This window comes from Chanodichthys erythropterus, chromosome 2 (assembly GCF_024489055.1).
Source record: "Chanodichthys erythropterus isolate Z2021 chromosome 2, ASM2448905v1, whole genome shotgun sequence".
Lineage (NCBI taxonomy): Eukaryota > Metazoa > Chordata > Actinopteri > Cypriniformes > Xenocyprididae > Chanodichthys > Chanodichthys erythropterus.
Window position 1 is genome coordinate 13,871,787 of NC_090222.1, and position 21,485 is coordinate 13,893,271.

At 36.8% G+C, this 21,485-nt stretch overlaps 2 protein-coding genes across 2 annotated transcripts in view; both read left to right on the forward strand.

Moving 5' to 3' along the window:
• Positions 1 to 1,485: 1,485 nt before the first annotated feature.
• Positions 1,486 to 14,601, forward strand: opn9 (opsin 9). The gene is made up of 8 exons (XM_067401760.1): positions 1,486 to 1,612; positions 4,548 to 4,698; positions 7,094 to 7,233; positions 8,129 to 8,267; positions 8,471 to 8,585; positions 8,775 to 8,855; positions 11,900 to 12,431; positions 13,999 to 14,601. The coding sequence occupies exons 1-8, from the start codon at positions 1,486 to 1,488 to the stop codon at positions 14,256 to 14,258; spliced, it is 1,545 nt and encodes a 514-aa protein (XP_067257861.1). The 3' UTR covers positions 14,259 to 14,601.
• Positions 14,602 to 15,068: 467 nt separating this feature from the next.
• Positions 15,069 to 21,485, forward strand: part of iffo1b (intermediate filament family orphan 1b) — a 28,598-nt gene continuing 22,181 nt past the window's right edge. Inside the window, exon 1 of the mRNA XM_067401747.1 lies at positions 15,069 to 16,416. Coding sequence (XP_067257848.1) covers positions 15,413 to 16,416 — 1,004 coding nt within the window. The 5' untranslated portion in view covers positions 15,069 to 15,412. The remainder of the gene's footprint in view (positions 16,417 to 21,485) is intronic.

The window sequence follows — 21,485 nt, forward strand, 5'->3', positions numbered from 1 at the left end:
ACTGCTAAGGAGTGTAAAAGAGGGATGAGAGGAAGTTAGAGGTGCTCATGAAGAGAAAGGTGGGGGTGTTCAAAAGGAAGGGAGGGTTACTGTTGAATCCTGATGGTCCTCTGCCAGATTGACCACAGCGAAATTGATTCGCTCCTGCCGTATAAACAGAGAGCAACAGAAACAAAAGAGGCTTAAGACTGAAAAGCGAGCATTTTACTTTGAGATTAACTGAGAGCGGCAGGCTGAAAAAGACAGAAATAAACAAAGAAGAGGTGATTGACAAAGAGGAAGGTGAGTAAAAAAATTTCACCTTGTCCTTTGCTCAAATGTGACCATATTTTATTTGATACTTTAAAGAATTCTGAATTTAAATTATGAAATAGTTTGAATTATGTTGGACTCAGCAAGCTTCAGTGAAATAACACATCATACTTGAACATTTTTTATAGTTTTCTACATGGATATTTTCTAAGTGAGAATGTTTTTAGTAACACAAGCTATACATCAACACTATTTATTGAAATAATGCGATAATTACAGCATTTATTTATCTGTTAATATCCATTTCTAATTTTAATAAGACATATTTATATATTAAAATAGAAATTATAAAAGGAACTAACAGTGAAGAAAGGTATATTTATAAATATATTTTTTTTAATTAAATAATTATAAAATTATAATAAAATATCTTTAAAAAAATTATATTTAAAAAATATTGTTCCTTGATTGTTCATGTTAGTTTATGATGTCTAACTAATGTTATAGAACATTACTGTAAAGTGATACTGTTTTAAATGCCACACATAAAAATTTTCAATAATTTTCTTGGTTATTTAGCCTTTTATCACAAGGCCCAGTTAATATCTCAAACATTTAGGTATCCAATTAATATTTTTATTTTATAATAATTTGAAAACATGCTTCAACAGTCACGCAACAGAGGATAAATGCTTCGAAACTGTGTTTTGAAATATTTAAATTAATTTAAAGCGAAAAACAGGTTCATTTTGAACTATTCTACTATTATTTTTATACAAAAATTATTATGGTCTTAAAGGGATAGAATGAAAATTCTGTCATCATTTACTCCCCCTCAAGTTGTTCCAAACCTGTATAAATGTCTTTGTTCTGCTGAACACAAAGGAAGATATTTGGAAGAATGTTTGTAACCAAGCAGATCTCGCCCCCCCATTAACTTCCATAGTAGGAAAAAAATGACTGTGGTGATCAATGGGGGGCAACTTGAGGGGGAGTAAATGATGACAGAATTTTCATTTTTGGGTGAACTATCCCTTTAAAGTCCCAAACATAAAGCCAGTATCAGAACATGAGCTTTAATACTCATGTTTGAATATGCGACTGTATTTTTCATAGATTTGTTTGATTTTCACGTAAGTCCATCATTTTAGTTAATGGATTTCATCGTTTCTGGGCACAGCAGCACTGTCTCATTATGTCTCTGTCTTTTCCTTTCTATGTCTCTGTTAGTTCATGTCTAAGAGAGTGAATGGCTCATGGATGGGGTCTATCTCTGTCCCGTCCTCTGTCCCTCATGCCTTCCGCTCACAACTATCTTCATCCGCTGACCTCAGCATAGCCATCTTCCTCATCATTGCAGGTCTGTTATCTGTTTCTATGTCATTATTAATGCTATATTATTATTTTGAAGATACCTTTTATATTATTATTGTTTAATATATAGCGGGCTTTAGCAAAATTAGCAAGACCACAAATGCTTCTAATGTCCAGTCTCTTTTATTTTTATTATTAATTATATTTTTTAAAGGTTACTAATTTTGTTTTGGAGGTCTCGTATAATAGGCTTACATTAGGGCTGTTCAACGATAACCGTGGTTATCGTGTACAAAATAAGAGTCTGTGTTTACGTAATATATGTGTGTTTGTTTTGTGTATAATTATTATGTACATATAAATATACACACATACATGTATATATTTAAGAAAAATATCTTATATTTCTATACAAATATTTACATTTGTATATAATTTAAATATATAAAAATATAAATATATTTATATATTTATACATACATGCTTATATTTCTTAAATATATACATGGATGTGTGTGTATTTATATATACATAATAATTATACACAAAACAAACACACAGACTCTTATTTTGTACACGATAACCATGGTTATCGTTGAACAGCCCTAGTTTACATACATTCAAGATAAATAGAACACTTTAATTTTCTCATTGCATAAATTGCAGCACTCTATCAAAGACTATAGCTCCGGTTCCTATAGAAACAGTCAGACTCGTGCCTCCGAAATGAGACACGAGATGCGCATTTAGGGCTGCGGATGCACATTTTTGTCATGATTCAAGCGTTTAGAAACAAAATTTATGAGATAGTTGTTGTCAGATTTCATTTCAAATATGAAATTCAATCGAAAGCTTGGCAAACAGAGAATTTGATGTTTCCCCATTCAAAGAGATAGGAGCTGCATTTAAAAACCCAAGAGGTGTTTCAAAGATGTGAAATGACTGTCTTGTCTTAAAGGGACATTGCCTCTATTCTCAGTATCTCAAATTCAGATCTCTCTAAACTCCTCCTTTTTGAGCGCCTGCTCTGATTGGTCAGATGGCCCAGTCTGTTGCGATTGCTCTACCGCTTATGGCGCATGTCGGAAACTAAACACCCTTTACCATATCTGAATTTCAGCCCAGGAGGCTTCCTCAGTGTTTTCTTGTTTTGTTTTGTTTTGTTTTCGTAGCACAGAAAACAGTGTCTTCTTGAAATGTCGACAACACGAACCAAACTCTTCCAGGCCTCAGCTACAACTATCTTTGAGGGCAAGGCAAAATAGATGTTCTTCCCAGGGAGTCATTGAAGACCATAGGCTGGCAATTATGCAAATTCGTTACAAACCTACATAGGTTTGTGCAGGAAGACTTAAGTTACTAAAGACTCGTTTTAGGCAGTTGAGAATCAGTTCTTTCTTTTGGGAGAAAATGACTCCATTTATCGTGCACTTTGAAACTTTGCTGACTTTTACATTCACAAACAAGCTATATAACACACTACATGAAAAGTAATATTCAAAAAAGCATATGAGGCGCATCAATAAATGGTAACACTATATATATCATGTTTTGTTTTGCTTTATGTAAAATAAATGTTTTCTGGCAGTGTTTGGTAAGTCTGCTTGTCCAGATGAGACTGATGAGTAATTTTACTGGAATGGAACATAAAATTGTTACACTAAAAAACAGTGGTTCATTAAAAAGAAACATAAATTATACATTCATAATTTTTTTTTTTTTACTTTTAAAAACCTTTCTGTAAAATATTAGATTGTCCCATTAAATAAATGTTTAATTTAACTAGTTATGTTCATACGTACATACAAGAATCTGGGACACATATTTAAAGGAGCGGGAGAGCCCCTCTCATGACGCGAATTCGCGTCTGTTGTGATTTCACGTGCGAATGAAGCGAGTAAACTCAAAATGTTCAAGCGTCCAACTTATTTAGATTTATTCACGCAGGGTTCACACCAGACGCGACTTGCGCAAATAAATCGCGTTCAGATTTTTCAATGTGCGCGATTTGTGCGAATCACGCATTACGCGCGTCAAACGTCCCGAAACTCTCAATCCGCGCCACAGGATGTCTATTCGCGTCTTTGTATTGACTTAACATGTAAATCACTCGCACTTAAAGGGATAGTTCACCCAAAAATTTAAATTTGATGTTTATCTGCTTACCCCCAGGGCATCCAAGATGTAGATGACTTTGTTTCTTCAGTAAAACACAAATGATGATTTTTAACTCCAACCGTTGCGGTCTGTCAGTCTTATCATGTGAGTCAATGGTAACACAATTTATAAGAGTCAATAAACATGCACAGACAAATCCAAATTAAACCCTGCGGCTCGTGACGACACACTGATGTCCTAAGACACGAAACAATCGGTTTGTGCGAGAAACCGAACAGTATTTATATTATTTTTTACCTCTAATACGCCACTATGTCCAACTGCATTCAGCACTCGCTTAGTGAGGTCTGATCGCGCTCTGACAACGGCAGTGATGTCTGGCACTCATTGAAGTATATGCGCAAGACATCACTGTCGTTGTCAGAGCGCGATCAGACCTCACTAAGCGAGTGCTGAATGCAGTTGGACATAGTGGCGTATTAGAGGTAAAAAATAATATAAATACTGTTCGGTTTCTCGCACAAACCGATCGTTTCGTGTCTTAGGACATCAGTGTGTCGTCACGAGCCGCAGGGTTTAATTTGGATTTGTCTGTGCATGTTTATTGACTGTTATAAATTGTGTTACCATAGACACGCATTATAAGACTGACAGACGGCAACGGTTGGAGTTAAAAATCATCATTTGTGTTCTACTGAAGAAACAAAGTCACCTACATCTTGGATGCCCTGGGGGTAAGCAGATAAACATCAAATTTTCATTTTTGGGTGAACTATCCCTTTAACGCTTCATTCGCATCTGGTGTGAAGTGTGAACGCCCCATTAGATGACAGCTGACACTATGATCTACATTTCTGTCCCAGGTGTGGTGTCTGTGGTTGGGAATGGGCTGGTATTGGTGGTTTATGGTCAGAGGAGAAAGAAGCTCAGAGCGCACGAGCTGATGACAATCAATCTGGCTGTTTGTGATTTCGGCTACAGCCTGCTGGGGGCGCCATGTATCATCATCTCAAGGTACTGCAACTGACTGTACTGAGTGCAATTTTAGAAGGAACATTTACATAGAGCATGATTTTAACATGTATTTTGAAGGGTTAAAATAAGTTTACTTGGCATGTCAGTCGCGTACATTGTAAGTATATAAAAGCTCCTCTTTGCTAAAGCCTGTATTAGTCTATGACATTGTCTGCATCACTCGCTCTTGTTATTATCCCTCCGTATCTTCTGGAGTGTGTGAGTGTCAGTCAAGGTCAAAATATTGTGTTGGTTAAGAAAGAAGATTGACAGTCCGAATATAAGCCATTGATGATGCTGTTGCATAATGTAGAACAACTACACAAGGAATAATATTGATCTGATTTGATTTCAGAGAGGATTTAACAGGGACATTTGGTCAAGGGAAAACACTTTAGATGTACTCTAGAATCAGTTTTATTGCTTCATTTAATTCATGTCTTTATATATTTAATTCCTGTCTAAATACTTTATACGTTAGATTTCTGAGGAAAAAGAAAACAAATCCTTTGAAATCTCAAGCAAAAGAATTTGAAATGGATTCTCAAGGGGCCAAACAGGTCTCACTTTTAAAATGAAGAGAAAAATCTTTGGGCATCTGCAATCTTGGGTCAATACAGTATGTGGATAAAAATCATCATGCCTGATTTTTTAGCTTGTGGACTTACAAACCCGATTCCAAAAAAGTTGGGACACTGTACAAATTGTGAATAAAAACAGAATGCAATGATGTGGAAGTTTAAAATTTCAATATTTTATTCAGAATACATCATAGAGGACATAAAATGTTTAAACTGAGAAAATGTATCATTTTAAGGGGAAAATAAGTTGATTTTAAATTTCATGGCATCAACACTTCTCAAAAAGTTGGGACAAGGCCATGTTTACCACTGTGTGGCATCCCCTCTTCTTTTTATAACAGTCTGCAAACGTCTGGGGACTGAAGAGACAAGTTGCTCAAGTTTAGGAATAGGAATGTTGTCCCATTCTTGTCTAATACAGGCTTCTAGTTGCTCAACTGTCTTAGGTCTTCTTTGTCGCATCTTCCTCTTAATGATGCGCCAAATGTTTTCTATGGGTGAAAGATCTGGACTGCTGGACTTGTCATGTTGGAAAATGTAAGGTCTTACCTGAAAGATACGACGTCTGGATGGGAGCATATGTTGTTCTAGAACTTGGATATACCTTTCAGCATTGATGGTGCCTTTCCAGATGTGTAAGCTGCCCATGCCACACGCACTCATGCAACCCCATACCATCAGAGATGCAGGCTTCTGAACTGAGCACTGATAACAACTTGGGTTGTCCTTGTCCTCTTTAGTCCGGATGACATGGCATCCCAGTTTTCCAAAAAGAAATTCAAATTTTGATTCGTCTGACCACAGAACAGTTTTCCACTTTGCCACGGTCCATTTTAAATGAGCCTTGGCCCAGAGAAAATGCCTGCGCTTCTGGATCATGTTTAGATATGTCTTCTTTTTTGACCTATAGATTTTTAGCTGGCAACGGTGAATGGCACGGCGGATTGTGTTCACCAACAATGTTTTCTGGAAGTATTCCTGAGCCCATGTTGTGATTTCCATTCCTGTATGTGATGCAGTGCCATCTAAGGGCCTGAAGATCACGGGCATCCAGTATGGTTTTCCGGCCTTGACCCTTACACACAGAGATTGTTCCAGATTCTCTGAATCCTTGGATGAGATTATGCACTGTAGATGATAACTTCAAACTCTTTGCAATTTTTCTCTGAGAAACTCCTTTCTGATATTGCTAGTTGCTACACTATTTTTCGCTGCAGCATTGGGGGAATTGGTGATCCTCTGCCCATCTTGACTTCAGAGAGACACTGCCACTCTGAGAGGCTCTTTTTTATAGCCAATCATGTTGCCAATTGACCTAATAAGTTGCAAATTGGTTCTTCCAGCTGTTCCTTATATGTACATTTAACTTTTCCGGCCTCTTATTGCTACCTGTCCCAACTTTTTTGGAATGTGTAGCTCTCATGAAATCCAAAATGAGCCAATATTTGGCGTGACATTTCAAAATGTCTCACTTTCAACATTTGATATGTCATCTATATTCTATTGTGAATAAAATATAAGTTTATGAGATTTGTAAATTATTGCATTCCTTTTTTATTCACAATTTGTACAGTGCTCCAACTTTTTTGGAATCGGGTTTGTATATAGCCTATACATATACAACATAACCTAAGTTTTTAAGAAACAGGTAAAGTGTAGTCTTAGTGAATATAAACTCAGAAAAACCCTTATAACTGCAGAATGTGAGCATATTAAATATATAGTTCTTCTGGATATTTTTGGATTTGCTGTGCTCAGGATTCTGTTAGTGTTCTAAAAGAAAATTGTTTTTCTTCCTATTTTGTCTCTTTTAGTCTGTCTCATGCATGGATTTTTGGGGAAACAGGATGTATGTGGTATGGGATGCAGGGCTTTGTTTTTGGTATTGGGTCTCTCATCACCACCTGCCTGATCTCCCTCGACCGCTGCTTCAAGATCTGTAGCGTTCGATATGGTAATTCTCCCTATTTTATTGTTTGAAGTGTAATTTTGTTTAGATTTTGTACATCAGTTAGAATTCTTGTACATTACTAAGATTAAGGTTCAATTAAGGCCTACCCGGTTATTAATTTTCACAGCAGGATGAAATTGCAGAATTTGGTTGTCATTGTTGGACAAAAGCATGAAATCGCTCATAACTCCTAAACCATTACGCATAAGCTCAAGTGTCGTGTATTGTTGAAATCCTTGGCTCAAGACGGATAAAATGCTTGGTGTGTTCGTGCATTAGGACTGCCGCTGTCCAGCAAAGCATTCGTTAAATATTGGAGATTATTTCAAAAACCAACTTTGGCGAACTAGTACTAGGTTTTTGGCTCAACCTCGATAACTGTTAAAAAGCTTTAAAAACCATATATTTCCTATAGTAAATTGCCTGTATTGGCTGTTTGGTCTTTTCCATCTATGATGGAGATGGTTACAGACTAATAGCTCTTAAAGCTCTTGAACCCCGATAATTGCTGCTTGCAGATTTATTTGTTTTTGAAATTTTTCCCAAAAAATCATTCAACAGCATTTTTTTTTTTCAGGCAGAGAGAGAGAACAGAGCATCTGCTGAGAAAATGAGATTGCTTAAGCTGATTTGCGATTGGAGAAATTTATTGCAATACATTTGCGAATTACAATTTGCCTCCCTACTTGAATGTATATTGCGCGTATAGTTTATGCATTTTCAGTGCAAAACAGAGATCTCTATTTCGGATGGACTGCGTATCTTTCTCTAAGCTAACAGAATCAGGGTGTGACAATTGATGCAATAATACCAGTACATTTCAGTCCTTTGCAGCAAACAATGGAGCCATCAAGCAAGCTTTTAGATGATTACTAATGTACCTTTTCCCTTTTCTCAGGTCAGTGGATTGAGAGAAAACATGCCTCTCTGTCTGTCGCTCTGGTGTGGATCTATACATTGTTCTGGGCCTCACTTCCCGTGTTTGGGTTTGGTAGTTATGGCCCAGAACCGTTTGGAACCAGCTGCACCATAAACTGGTAATGAACCATAGCACTGTAAAGGGGTTGCTAACCATTTCCCCAGTGATTTGTTGGTGTTTTCAGAATGCATTCTCTAGGGCTTTCAAAAGGCTTTCACTATAAACCAGCTCAAAGTTATTTTACCCACAAACCAGCTGAACTTGCCCACAGCACAGAAAATATGTGTTGATGTGTTCATGCATTGATTCCTGTGGCCACAGGTGGAGGATGAAGTCATCCCTCAATGATAGAGTCTATATTTTCCTGATCCTGTTACTCTGCTTTGCAGTTCCCACCCTCACTATCATCGCTTCATACCTTGCTATTATCATCAGGGTGAGTTAAACAGTAGAGATTATCAGTATTAATAAGGATTATAAAACAATGAAGACATTTCAAGACATGTCAAGATCATTTAAAAATGTGATGTTTACGATCAATTGTTATTTGACAGTTTAATCCAAATGTTGAATGAAGAACCATTAAGGTGAATTAAAGTGTTGCTACAGTGTTGTGTGATTTCAGGTGTATTGGTCTGGTCGTTTATTGGCTTCAATCCCTTCATCCAATGTTACTCACAACAGCAAAGATCTTCGGCTGACAAAGGTACAAGCTCATCATCCATAATACCTTTGGAAAGGATCCTCTTCTCAGACATATTTTACGAGTGGACAATTTCGTAAGAAATCATACAATTTGATTTGTACGAAAACACATTTTTGAGAGAAAAAAAGTAATTATGAAGGTCCTAAACCTAACTCTTAGTGGTTTGTAGTAAGCAGGTTGTAAAAAAATTTATGAATGAGATTGTACAAATTCCTATGAATTCGCCATCAATTTGCCAAAACGTAAAATTGTTATTAAATGCCATGAAAGTGTATTGCACTCTTAAAAGTAATTCACTGGACCTGTTACCACAACTTAAAGGTCCCGTTTTTCGTGTTTTTTTAAGCTTTGATTGTATTTATAGTGTGCAATATAACATGTGTTCATGTTTCGCGTGTAAAAAAACACAGTATTTTTCACATAATTTACTTATCTGTATACCGCTGTTTCCACTGTCATAAAAACGGGCTGATGACTTCCTTGTTCTATGAAGTCCCTCCTTCAGAAATACGTAACGAGTTCTGATTGTGCCAGTGGTTCCTGTGTTGTGATTCGACAGCAGCTTAGCGCTCCTTGCCCGGAAAGGTCACGCCTCTTACCATAACGTGTGCTGCACATAGTTTTACATGTGGATTATTGTGGTGTTGTGCCGAATGAACACAAAAGACAATAATTCCCGAGAGACTGAACTCTTTAATCTCCACAAGCAGCGACAGAAAATGTACAACGTTAGCACTCACTCAGAAGAGTACCTCATACGGAAAACAGCCATATACATAAACATAGTCCCCTCTTGTGGCCATTATGTGCACTGCAGTCCAACATTAACTATTGCAGTAAGGATACCACAATTATAATTTTCGGGAACGAGTTAAACATAAATTGTAACCATTGATCTCTAAGTACAGCGTCCCTGGGAAGGCCAAACAAAGGTGATTGGACTGCGGGATGAAAATAACAACGTTTCTATGACATGGCGACAAACACACTCTACAAACGCAACTCTTGTGTATTCCTGTGGGTGGAGGTTAGTCAAAAAACGGTTTTAGTGACGTCATTAAAGAAGGAAGTAGAGGGATGTAGTCCAAACTGGCCGTTTGATGTAGGCGACTTCTGTTAAATAAAATATCTCGCTTGGCATTGAACTTTGAGCTTTAAAATTTTACAGATTTTATTTACACTCTAACAACAACATTACACACTAACTAAAGTTTGAAACATGGGATCACGAAGAACGGGACCTTTAAATAAATGCAGAGTTGCAAGTTAAAAATTCTAATTTATTGTTTTTTTATTAATTTATTGTAACATTATTTTCTAAAGTTCTGTTGATATAATAATGTTGATCATTGCATCAACTTAAAGGTGCTAAAGAGGATGTTTTGTTTTATACATTTTTGCAATATTACTTGAAACTGTCTTTACTAACTGATAAAAGACTATTTATTAGGTGCACTGAAAGGAATATTATTAATATACATAATCTGTGCACAAGGTAGGGCCTTAAAAACATCAGCCAATCGTTTACGCGATGATCGCGTAAACGATTGGCCCTCTGGCTCATCAATCACTGCCATGACGTTCCTTGTGAGAGACGTGCGCTCCAGTAACTTTCCACACTCCACAGGCACCGCATGCAATGTTTTTGTCAGGAGACAGGAGTAACAACTGCAGATTATGAGTTACCTGCGGTGAGTCCGACATAATGAATCCACTAACACGACACAGCGAATGCCGGTGGTAAACACTCGTGTTCCAATACTCGTGCACGAGTTTTGGGAGGCGTTCCCTCGAAAGGAGGGGGGTTGTTCTTACGCATGCGCTCATTTCAAAAACTCAGTAACAGTCTTTGGTTTCTCAGTCGATGAAAAGATCCTTTTTAGCACCTTTAATATCATCTGTAATTTAAACTCAAATATCTGCATTAATTGGCTTTAAAAAAAATGGTTGTAGTAACTTAATGAAATTGTCTTGATAACTTCAGAAATTAGGCAGTGGATTTCTAGTTGAGGAGAATAAATGTTGAAATTAAGTGTTAATTCATTTGTCTTTAGTGAAGGGAGAGACCTGTTAGTGTTCAATGCTGTTATGTTTGACATTTAAAGGTGTTTCAAAGTTTTTGTGGTTACCATTGTGCTGAGGAGTAGATACATGAAGGTAAACACTACATTGACTCTATGAGCAATGACTGCACTGATGCCAGTGACAGTAATATCTTAAAATAAATATGCATGTTAAATAAGTTAGGTTTGTATGTGCTATGATAGCTGTTGATTTGAACTGAAATATATAAGATTAATTGGTTCCAGGGCTACAACTCTGGTACTTGGTTTGACTTAATTTTTTCTAAGTAATCAACTTAAAAATTTGTGTTTATGCTACAAATTAAGTTCCTCTAACTCATTGTAGCTTTTTGGTTGAACGTAAATTCACTCAAACTTGTCATAACTAAAAAAAATTGATGCAAACTGTTGCGTTATTTTTTTGTTGTTGTTGTTGAGCCAACACATTATTTTTTGGAGTTAATGTTCACATAAAAATAAATAAAATAATAGATAAATAAATTACTGTGAAACAAATGGAACTAAATTAAATAAATGAAAAAAAGGCTACAAATTAATTTTTGTTTTTGATGTGTGATATATGGTATACCTTGACAACCTGCTTGCTTTACAGTTGGTATGAAAAGGTAGTTGTGATCGTCTAAAAATGCCTCTAAATAACTATGCTGAGAATTTTAACACTATTAAAAATTTTAAATGATACCAGTTAGCACAGCTTTGAAGGCCTTAAAACACTAAAAAAAACTAAAACGGACAAAGATCAAATTAAGTTGAAAATACCATAAAAATAAAAAGAGACTTAAAAAAATAAAAAACAACTATAAATAGCCCTGCTGTTTTCATCACAGAGCTTACAACGGATGTCTCCCCTGCTTTTACCTCCACATTTTCTATTCAAATTTCTGTTTTTCATGACTCACATACAATTTCTCATTTCCTCCTTGTATGACGGTACACAGTTTCTGAAACTTTCCGTTGCAGATAGCAGCAGTGGTGTGTTCCTCATTTCTGATTGCCTGGACCCCCTATGCTATTGTTTCGCTCTACTCTGCTTTGACTGCCAGAGAAGAGCACCTCGGGGAAGACGGAGGAACACCTCTCCCGCGCGGAATATCGGGAGCAGCCGTCGGCCATGGCGGAGGGTTCTCTGACGTCTTTGGGTTTCCCTTCCTCATTAACTGGACCTCTTCAGAACACTTCAGAGATGCTTTTGGTACCTGGAAGAACATGACTTCAGATCATTCCCATTCAGTAGGGCATCATGGATCCAGTTCATCTGTGGGTTCTGCACATGGAGGAATGGATGAACACCAGTCACATCTTGTGTCCATCCTGAGGCCAGAGGTCACTCTCATCCCTACTATTTTTGCCAAGTCCCACTGCATGATAAACCCCTTCATCTACCAGATCATGAACCGTGACTTCAGGGAGGACGTCTATGTTCTCCTGTGCTTGAGAGGAAAAGATGGAGAGAGAAGGAGAGGAAGGAGCATAAGTGGAAGTGATTCTTATGGTCAGGAGCTAAATGATTAGATTACTGTTAGATCTATCTATCTATCTATCTATCTATCTATCTATCTATCTATCTATCTATCTATCTATCTATCTATCTATCTATCTATCTATCTATCTATCTATCTATCTATCATCTGTCTATATGTCTATATGTCTATCTTTCTGCTTGTCTATCTCTATTTTGTCTATCTATCTATCTATCGATCTATTTTGTCTATCTATCGATCTATTTTGTCTATCTCTCTGCTTGTCTATCTATCTATCTATCTATCTATCTATCATCTGTCTATATGTCTGTCTTTCTGCTTGTCTATCTATCTATCTATCTATCTATCTATCTATCTATCTATCTATCTATCTATCTATCTATCTATCTATCTATCTATCTATCTATCTATCATCTGTCTATATGTCTGTCTTTCTGCTTGTCTATCTATCTATCTATCTATCTATCTATCTATCTATCTATCTATCTATCTATCTATCTATCTATCTATCTATCATCTGTCTTTCTGCTTGTCTGTCTGTCTTTCTGCTTGTCTATCTATCTATCTATCTATCTATCTATCTATCTATCTATCTATCTATCTATCTATCTATCTATCTATCTATCTATCTATCTATCTATCTATCATCTATCCGTCTGTCTGTCTGTCGTTCTGCTTGTCTATCTATCTATCTGCTTGTCTATCTATCTATCTGCTTGTCTATCTATCTATCTGCTTGTCTATCTATCTATCTATCTATCTATCTATCTATCTATCTATCTATCTATCTATCTATCTATCTATCTATCTATCTATCTATTTTGTCTATCTCTCTGCTTGTCTATCTATCTATCTATCTATCTATCTATCTATCTATCTATCTATCTATCTATCTATCTATCTATCTATCATCTGTCTATATGTCTGTCTTTCTGCTTGTCTATCTATCTATCTATCTATCTATCTATCTATCTATCTATCTATCTATCTATCTATCTATTATCTGTCTATATGTCTGTCTTTCTGCTTGTCTGTCTGTCTTTCTGCTTGTCTATCTCTATCTATCTATCTATCTATCTATCTATCTATCTATCTATCTATCTATCTATCTATCTATCTATCTATCTATCTATCTATCTATCTATCATCTTTCCGTCTGTCTGTCTGTCGTTCTGCTTGTCTATCTATCTATCTGCTTGTCTATCTATCTATCTATCTATCTGCTTGTCTATCTATCTATCTATCTATCTATCTATCTATCTATCTATCTATCTATCTATCTGTCTGTCTGTCTGTCTGTCTGTCTGTCTGCTTGTCTGTCTATCAATTCAATTCAATTCAAAATTTCTTTATTGGCATGACTGTAAATAATACAATATTGCCAAAGCATATATACATACAACAATAATAAAAACATCTGTATAATAGAAGAAAATATCAAATATTATAACTATCAAATATTATAACATAACTGTCTGTCTATCTATCTATCTATCTATCTAAACATTTTTATTAATTTTAATTTCTCTGTATTTTGTCACATTTCTGTCTCTGTCTCTGTATTTTCCACACATGTAGGGCATGGTGGAAGCGTCACTCTCACTTATATTCACAGCTGGAGAAGAAGAAGCACACCCACTAGTCAGCCATCTGGGGAGCGAGTGAAAAAAGATTCCTCACGGAACAGTAAAGGGAAGAGAGGGTCCTGTCAGGACAATGCGTCAGTCGGGTGGGCATCCTTGGATACTACAACTTTAGATACACAGGCCAACTTGAGCAGGAAGGAGGCGGAAAGAGAGAAAAAAGATTTTGCGAATCCACCTTTAGCAGCTTGTTGATGGGCGAGGAGTGATGCCTGCTGATATCTAAGACAAAAACAGTAGTTCCTAATGCAGTTATTTTGCTCAAAGTAGGCCTATCTGTCTTTTAGTTTAAAATATAGTCTTTTTTCCCCGTAAGTGTCATCCAGTGTGAGATTTTACAAACTAACAAATGCGCCCATTCAGTTTAACACTGGTTCTTTGACACATGAGGCTATAGTAAATATTTTCATATGTATTTTGTCCTTTGTATTGTTATTGAATCCAGTGTACTTATTTATGTATTAATCTTTTATGTAACCAAATATTTTCATATTGTATGTTTTTACATATTTAGAGAGCACTGTCCATTCCAAAGTATTGCAACTATTTCTGAATAAATGTGAAATGTAAATAAAGTTTACAATTATGAAAAGACTTTGATATGTTTATTTTATTGTTTGCAAATAAAAAAAAAAATCCCAAATCAGAAGCCCTATAAGACTCAATGAATTACAAGGGCTATTTGTTGCAGACTTATGACGTCAGCCTTGCTTTGTTATTATGATGCATGAGGTAATATGTTTTTACCTTAAGTACCCCATCTAGAGCAAACACAGAAGGGGAATAGCATACAGAGAGCTGTTATTCGCTTCCGAACACTGATATATTATATATAAATACACTTTTCCGTAATGTCATCTTCCAAATATTATTTTGCGGCTCTGGAATATTCAAGTAAACAGACAGAAGACGCGAGCTACTGCTGATATTACGGTTGTGTCCGCACTAAGCGCTGCAGACACTCGACCGCTCAAGCATAGGCTATTCAGGTTTCCAGGCAGGGAAGCCGCAAGACATTCGTTTGGACCTATTTTAAACATATTCCATTAACGTTTTTACAGTATACTTTGCTTGTTAGAATAGAGGTATCGCATGTTTCTGTAATTACTCCACATTTTTCTCTTTTATCGTTTGCTGCAGTGAGAGTCGCTTCATCTCCATCAGCGTCTATTCATCCTTACTCAGCATTCACGCGCAAGCTGTAATACTCTTATATCGTTACATAAGGCTTTAACGAGTTAAATGTGGATATTGTCGTGTCACTGGGTCGCTAAACACCACTGACCTTTGAAATCAAGCCGTTAATTATTTTGACGTCAGACTGTTGAAGTCAGACATAGCTGGTGTTCATGCCCGATCTGCAGCGCTTCAGTTTTCCGTACCGTAGCATGAATTCTCCTCTCCATCATCATCATCAGCAGCAGCATCAGCAGTACCAACAGCATCAGAATCCAGAAGGTCCCGGTCATCCCGATTCTCCCTCCGGTTTACTCCCCGAGGCTGCTGTCCTAGGAGCTCCTGATCCATCCTCTTTTTTTCTCGGAGAACAACCCAGCCCTACTGGCGTCCCCCAGACCGCACTTGACCTTACGGCATCTTCTTACCTGCACTTCAATCCATCCCTCCACTGGTCCCAACCTCCTCCACCTACAGCAATGGCATTGAGAAACGACCTGGGATCCAATATAAGCGTCCTGAAGACCCTCAATCTGCGATTCCGATGCTTTCTGGCTAAAGTGCATGAACTGGAGAGACGCAATAAGATATTGGAGTTACAACTTCAGCAGGCTTTAAACAGCAACAATGCGGGTGGATGCGTGGAAGATGGAAAGACTAAAGAAATTGGTGTTCAGACTGGGTTTATTGGGCCTATTTCTGTTCGGCCTGGGTCTCTGTCCTTCCAAAACACTAACAACTCTGCCAAAAGACCCACTACGTTGTTTATGCCTTCTCTCACGACTGTCCTCAAGCTTGAGCCCAATAAAGCTGACGATGGGACCACAATTGACCCAAACACCAACAGAAATCCAACCATCACGGTTAGTCTGTCAACACCCACCACCGAATCTGCCTCGGCCAACACCAACAACTCTAATAACACTCCACAAGTGAGCAGCATTGGCATCGGGACGTCTCCCAACCCTCCTCCTCGCTTCCTCCCGGGCACTATCTGGTCCTACAACCACACTCGAAAACTGGGAAGCGGGTCAGAGACTCGGGTCACCAGTCCCGGAGTATCATGGGTCCACCCGGACGGCGTGGGTGTCCAGATAGACACCATCACTCCAGAGATCAGAGCACTTTACAACGTCCTGGCCAAAATCAAAAGGGAGAGGGATGAGTACAAGCGAAGGTGAATATATATATATATATATATATATATATATATAGATGCTTATTATAGCTAAATGTTTGTTTATGAGAAAAGGTTTCAGTGTTGGGCCCTCTAATTTCAGGAGTGTAGAGAGTCATGATGGATTTGAGATATGATTGCCAGATTGAACGACCTCCTGGGATCTAGAAACAATTGAAATGGTTAAATTTGAGTTGTTTGATAATATAATTTGCAATGAAAATGTATTGAATTGGAAAAATTCAATATTTTCACTAGTGGATTAGGACTTTTCCCACTGTATTTATTGTTAAATCTCAATGCCAAAACCGTATTGCTGGATTTTAGAAGGATTAGACATATGTACACTGGGCTATTTCAGCATGTTCTGCATATTCTGCTCTTCTGGTGCTCAGGAGAAACTGACTCGCATTGACCTCTGATAACCTGTGCTTCAGTCACGAACAAACCTTGTTTCAGTGCAGAGCAGGCTGCAGTCACTTTGCACTTCCTGTATGAAGTGGTTACTTTTCAAACCTGAAAAGTGTCAAACCTGCAGGTGTTTAAGACCACAACAAAAAGCGCTAGTGGAATCTGTTAAAAAAAGGAGAACGAGTTGTGACTTGCAGCTTTTGTGGGATAAAATAGAGCATAAATCAGCTGCTGGCAGTCATGTGCAGAGACATGAAGTAGACATATATCTACTGTAACGGCTGCTGAAGGTATTTGAACCAATCTGAGGTTATTGAATGGACTATTGCGAAATCTATGGAATAAATATACTCTTAATCTGTGAAGGTGATATGAGGTGGTGTTTAGGATGGGTGGAGATAAATGGACTTTAAAAAGGACTCAGATATGCACTCATGTACAGTATCATATACCTCGTTGCTAAGCTCGAGTTGAACATGAGAAGCAAAAGGAAGGGAGATCATATGTACAGTATTTAGAAGATAAGAATCAGCTGTAGGGAAAATAAGGTCCCACGGCTCTTTTATGTCCAAACCTGCAGCAGCCCGAGCGCCGCATTCCACCTGCTGTCAGTCACATATAGCAGCTTTATTTAGGGCTGTATGGACCGTCAGTTCGCAAACTCATTACTGTCTGTTGACTCATCAGGACAGGTGAAAACACTGTTGAAAAGCACAAAAGTCATTTTGGCTCTGTCTTAAAACCGCCTGCTTCACAACAGATGTTATCATGTGTTCAGCATCTCTCCATCTGACTGCTTTGTCATTTGCTCTGGTAATGGTTTCAGCTCTTCTCAGACTTTCTTGTCTGTATTTATTTTCCGTTTTGGCTTTCTAATTTAGTAAGCAGCCTTTCAATGTCTGTGGCTCTCATCCTCGAAAGTGTTTTTCTATCCATCTGTGATAAAACATTATATCTCATTTGTTTCGGCTTATTCCAGTATTTATACAACCACCATTTCAACCAAGCAGATTCAAAATGGAATACTATGAAAATCTAGTTAAAAATAATCAAGGAATGCTTTCCACATTTGTTTTTTACGGAAGAGGATTAGGGCCAAGCAATAATAAAAAAATAAAACCATCTCGAGATTAAAGTTGTTAAATTTCGAGAAAAAAGTCTAAATAAAATGTTGAGAATAAACTCGTTAAATTATAAGAAAAAAGTCGCTAAATTACAACAACAAATTCGTTAAATTACGAATTTATTCTCAACATTTTATCTCGACTTTTTTCTCGTAATTTAATGAATTTATTCTCATAATTTAATGAGTTTATTCTCAACATTTTATCTAGACTTTTTTCTTGAAATTTAACGACATTTTTCTCATAATTTAACGAATTTGTTCTGGTAATTTAACAACTTTTTTCTTTTAATTTAATTACTTTATTCTCAACAATTTATCTAGACTTTTTTCTCGAAATTTAACAAGTTTTTTCTCGTAATTTAATGATAATTTAATAACAAATTCGTTAAATTATGAGAAAAATGTCGTTAAATTTCAAGAAAAAAGTCGAGATAAAATGTTGAGAATAAACTCATTAAATTATGAGAATAAAGTCATTAAATTACGAGAAAAAAGTCGAGATAAAATGTTGAGAATAAATTAGTAATTTAACAAATTTGTTCTCGTAATTTAGCGACTTTTTTCTCAACATTTTATTTCGACTTTTTTCTCGAAATTTAACGAGTTTTTTTCTTTAATCTCGAGATGGTTTTATTTTTTTATTATTGCTTGGCCCTAATCCTCTTCCGTAGTTTTTCCATTGAAACGTTTGGGGTCAGTAAGATTGTTTAATGTTTTTGGAAGAAGTTTCACTGAGGCTTCATGTATTTGATCGAAAATACAGTAAAACAGTACTATTGTGAAATATTATTACAATTTAAAAATACCTATTTTAAAATGTAGCTGAATGCTGTATTTTCAGCATCATTACTCCAGTCTTCAGTGTCACATGATCCTTCAGAAATCATTCGAATATGCTGATTTGGTGCTTAAGTAAAGTTTCATATTATCATCAATGTTGAATTAAGTACTGCTTAATATTTTTGTGGAAACCATGATACATTTTCTTCAGGATTATTTGATGAATAGAACAATATTTATTTAAAAAGAGCAATCTTTTATAACATTATAAATGTCTTTAGTGTCAATTTTGAACAATGTTATGTGTACAGTATATAAATAAACTTAAATAAGCTTTAAACTTTAGTGTATATGGCCAACATTATGTGGGCACCCCTTTCTAAAACAAATCTAAAAGTGAAATTATAGACAATTTAGTGAAACAGTTTAGTGAAGAGGTTCTAAAATGACCTGTTCACAAAGCAGGGAGCATAAAGAAATTGTTTACTATGTCTGTTGTGACTTAGTATCCTATTTGAACACCTTTGGGATGAATTGGAAGTGCAAACCAGGTCCCATCACTCAACATCAGTGTCTGACCTCCCTGATGTCCTTTTGTCTTAAAACATTTAATTTCAAACGTGTGGCAAAGCATTAATCCCTCCCTTTGCTGCAATAACAACTTCATCTCTTCAGGGAGGGATTTCCACTAGATGTTAAAACAAGGATGCAGGATTTGCTTCTATTCAGACTCAAGAGCATCAGGAAGGTCATGCAGTAATGTTGATTAATGGGGCCTGGCTCACAGTCAGCATTCCGATTCATCCTATAAGTGTTCAGAACAGCTGAAAGCACACAGTTCATATACACAAATATAACAAAACATAGTCATGAACAGCAACATTTACCAATGTATGGGCCCTATTTTAACGATCTAAGTGCATAGTCAAAAGCGCATGGTGCAAATGCACTTAGGGCGTGTCCGAATCCACTTTTGCAAGTTTAAGGACGGAAAAAATGGTTGGCACGCCCGGTGCATGGTCTAAAAGGGTCCCTATTCTCTTATTGAGTAATGGGTATGTTTTGGGCATAACATGCAATAAATCAATCTAAGTTTCATCTCCCATTCCCTTTGTAAGCCAGTTGCGCTCGTGCCATGGCGGATTCGCTATTTACATGACGGAATTTGCAAGTGGAGGAAACGGATCTGCTCGTGTGCAAGGTTAAAGCGTGCAAGCAGACCATCTATGGGAAAAGCCGGCTTCCACCAAAGCATTTTTATCTTTATGCACACAATAATAATCTTTTACATTGTGATCCATTTATTTTTAATATTTGGCATGTTTGTGTGCTGTTGCGCGTCCCTGTGTGTGTCACAAGCAGAGTGTACACACGTTTTGCACCCGCATATAGGCCCATATTACTAACACGCTCTTTAAATAACAAAACATATATTGTGCCATTGACTTTAGACTAGGTTTCAGTTGGTCAATGGTGCAGTCTATTTCAGTTGCCTCAAGATAGTAACCCAGCAACAATGCGCCTGAACAAACCTCGCTTTCAGACCAGCACACCCATGGGGGCACAAATGGGCGCAAATGCATTTGCTATTTAAACAACGAGGCGCAGGATGTGAAAATGATAACTGCGTCAGGCTGAAACTAGCAAAAAACACTTGCATCGCGCCTGGCGCCGCATTGCACCTAGTGTATGATAGGGCCCAAAATTTTAAAGGCACAATATGTAAATATTCACAGCTAGAAGTCATTTATTCAAAACAAAGGTGCATCTTGATGACGCCTTGATTTTGTGGAATCATGGGAGGTGTTGTCTTCACGTACAGCAGGTGGAAAAGAATAGGGATGGGACTCGGGCAGAAATCATGTTCATGGATGAGATTATTAACATTACTTTAGTATGAAGCAGAGCAGGGCCGAGTCCTGTGCGAACAGAAATGAGGCTGCTGGAGTGATTGGTAATGAGAGACGAGCGCGACACATGGCTCAAGAGCAGCATAACTTTTATTATGCCACAGTCGCCGCTTATGTTTCTTCCGGTCAAGTGTATGTTGGGTAACACAGCGCTGTTTATCATATTAGATACATTTGTGTCTTGAAAGTTGTTATAATGCTACTCTGCGTTCATTCTGCGGCTGCTTTGAAGCTCTTGTTGCACACTGTTATAAGCTAGATTGATATTAGTCATGGTAAAACATGGTACTCGTGGTAAATCAAGAAAACAAGATTTAAACAATAAGATGTACTATGCTGAGCTATATAACATGATTAGTTTTCTGTCAATAAATGTATCCAAAAATTTGCTCACCTGTCTAATAAAAGACATAATATATTAAAGTGTCTGGTGTTTCCATGGTTTCTACAAAATAAAACCGGAAACCCAGGGTAACGTGGGTATGATGTCATTGATATGCGACGCACTGACACAGACCGTCCCCTGGTTAAAATTGCTTATTTCTCTGGATTTAAACATTCTTGGAAACCTTTTGGATTAAGTAGGTACACAAGTCAACAAAATATATAACATGGTTTTTGGACATTTTAATACAAAAATCTTACATATTGTGCCTTTAAATGAAAATGTTTGAGCGATGAGTGATGCAAATGAATCATTGAATTAGTGATTTGAATTCTTGAGCATCAAATCAGCATATTGGAATAAATTTTGAAGGATCATGTGACACTGAAGACTGGAGTAATGCTGCTGAAAATTCAGCTTTGACATGAATAAATTACATTTTAAAATACATTAATAT

What these genes read in the sequence shown, in the direction of transcription:
- opn9 (XM_067401760.1), top strand. Translation starts at nt 1,486, where the DNA reads ATGTCTAAGAGAGTGAATGGCTCATGGATGGGGTCTATCTCTGTCCCG. An exon ending in CCATGTATCATCATCTCAAG is followed by an intron (nt 4,699 to 7,093) that starts GTACTGCAACTG and finishes TGTCTCTTTTAG; the next exon opens with TCTGTCTCATGCATGGATTT. An exon ending in AAGTGGAAGTGATTCTTATG is followed by an intron (nt 12,432 to 13,998) that starts GTCAGGAGCTAA and finishes CCACACATGTAG; the next exon opens with GGCATGGTGGAAGCGTCACT.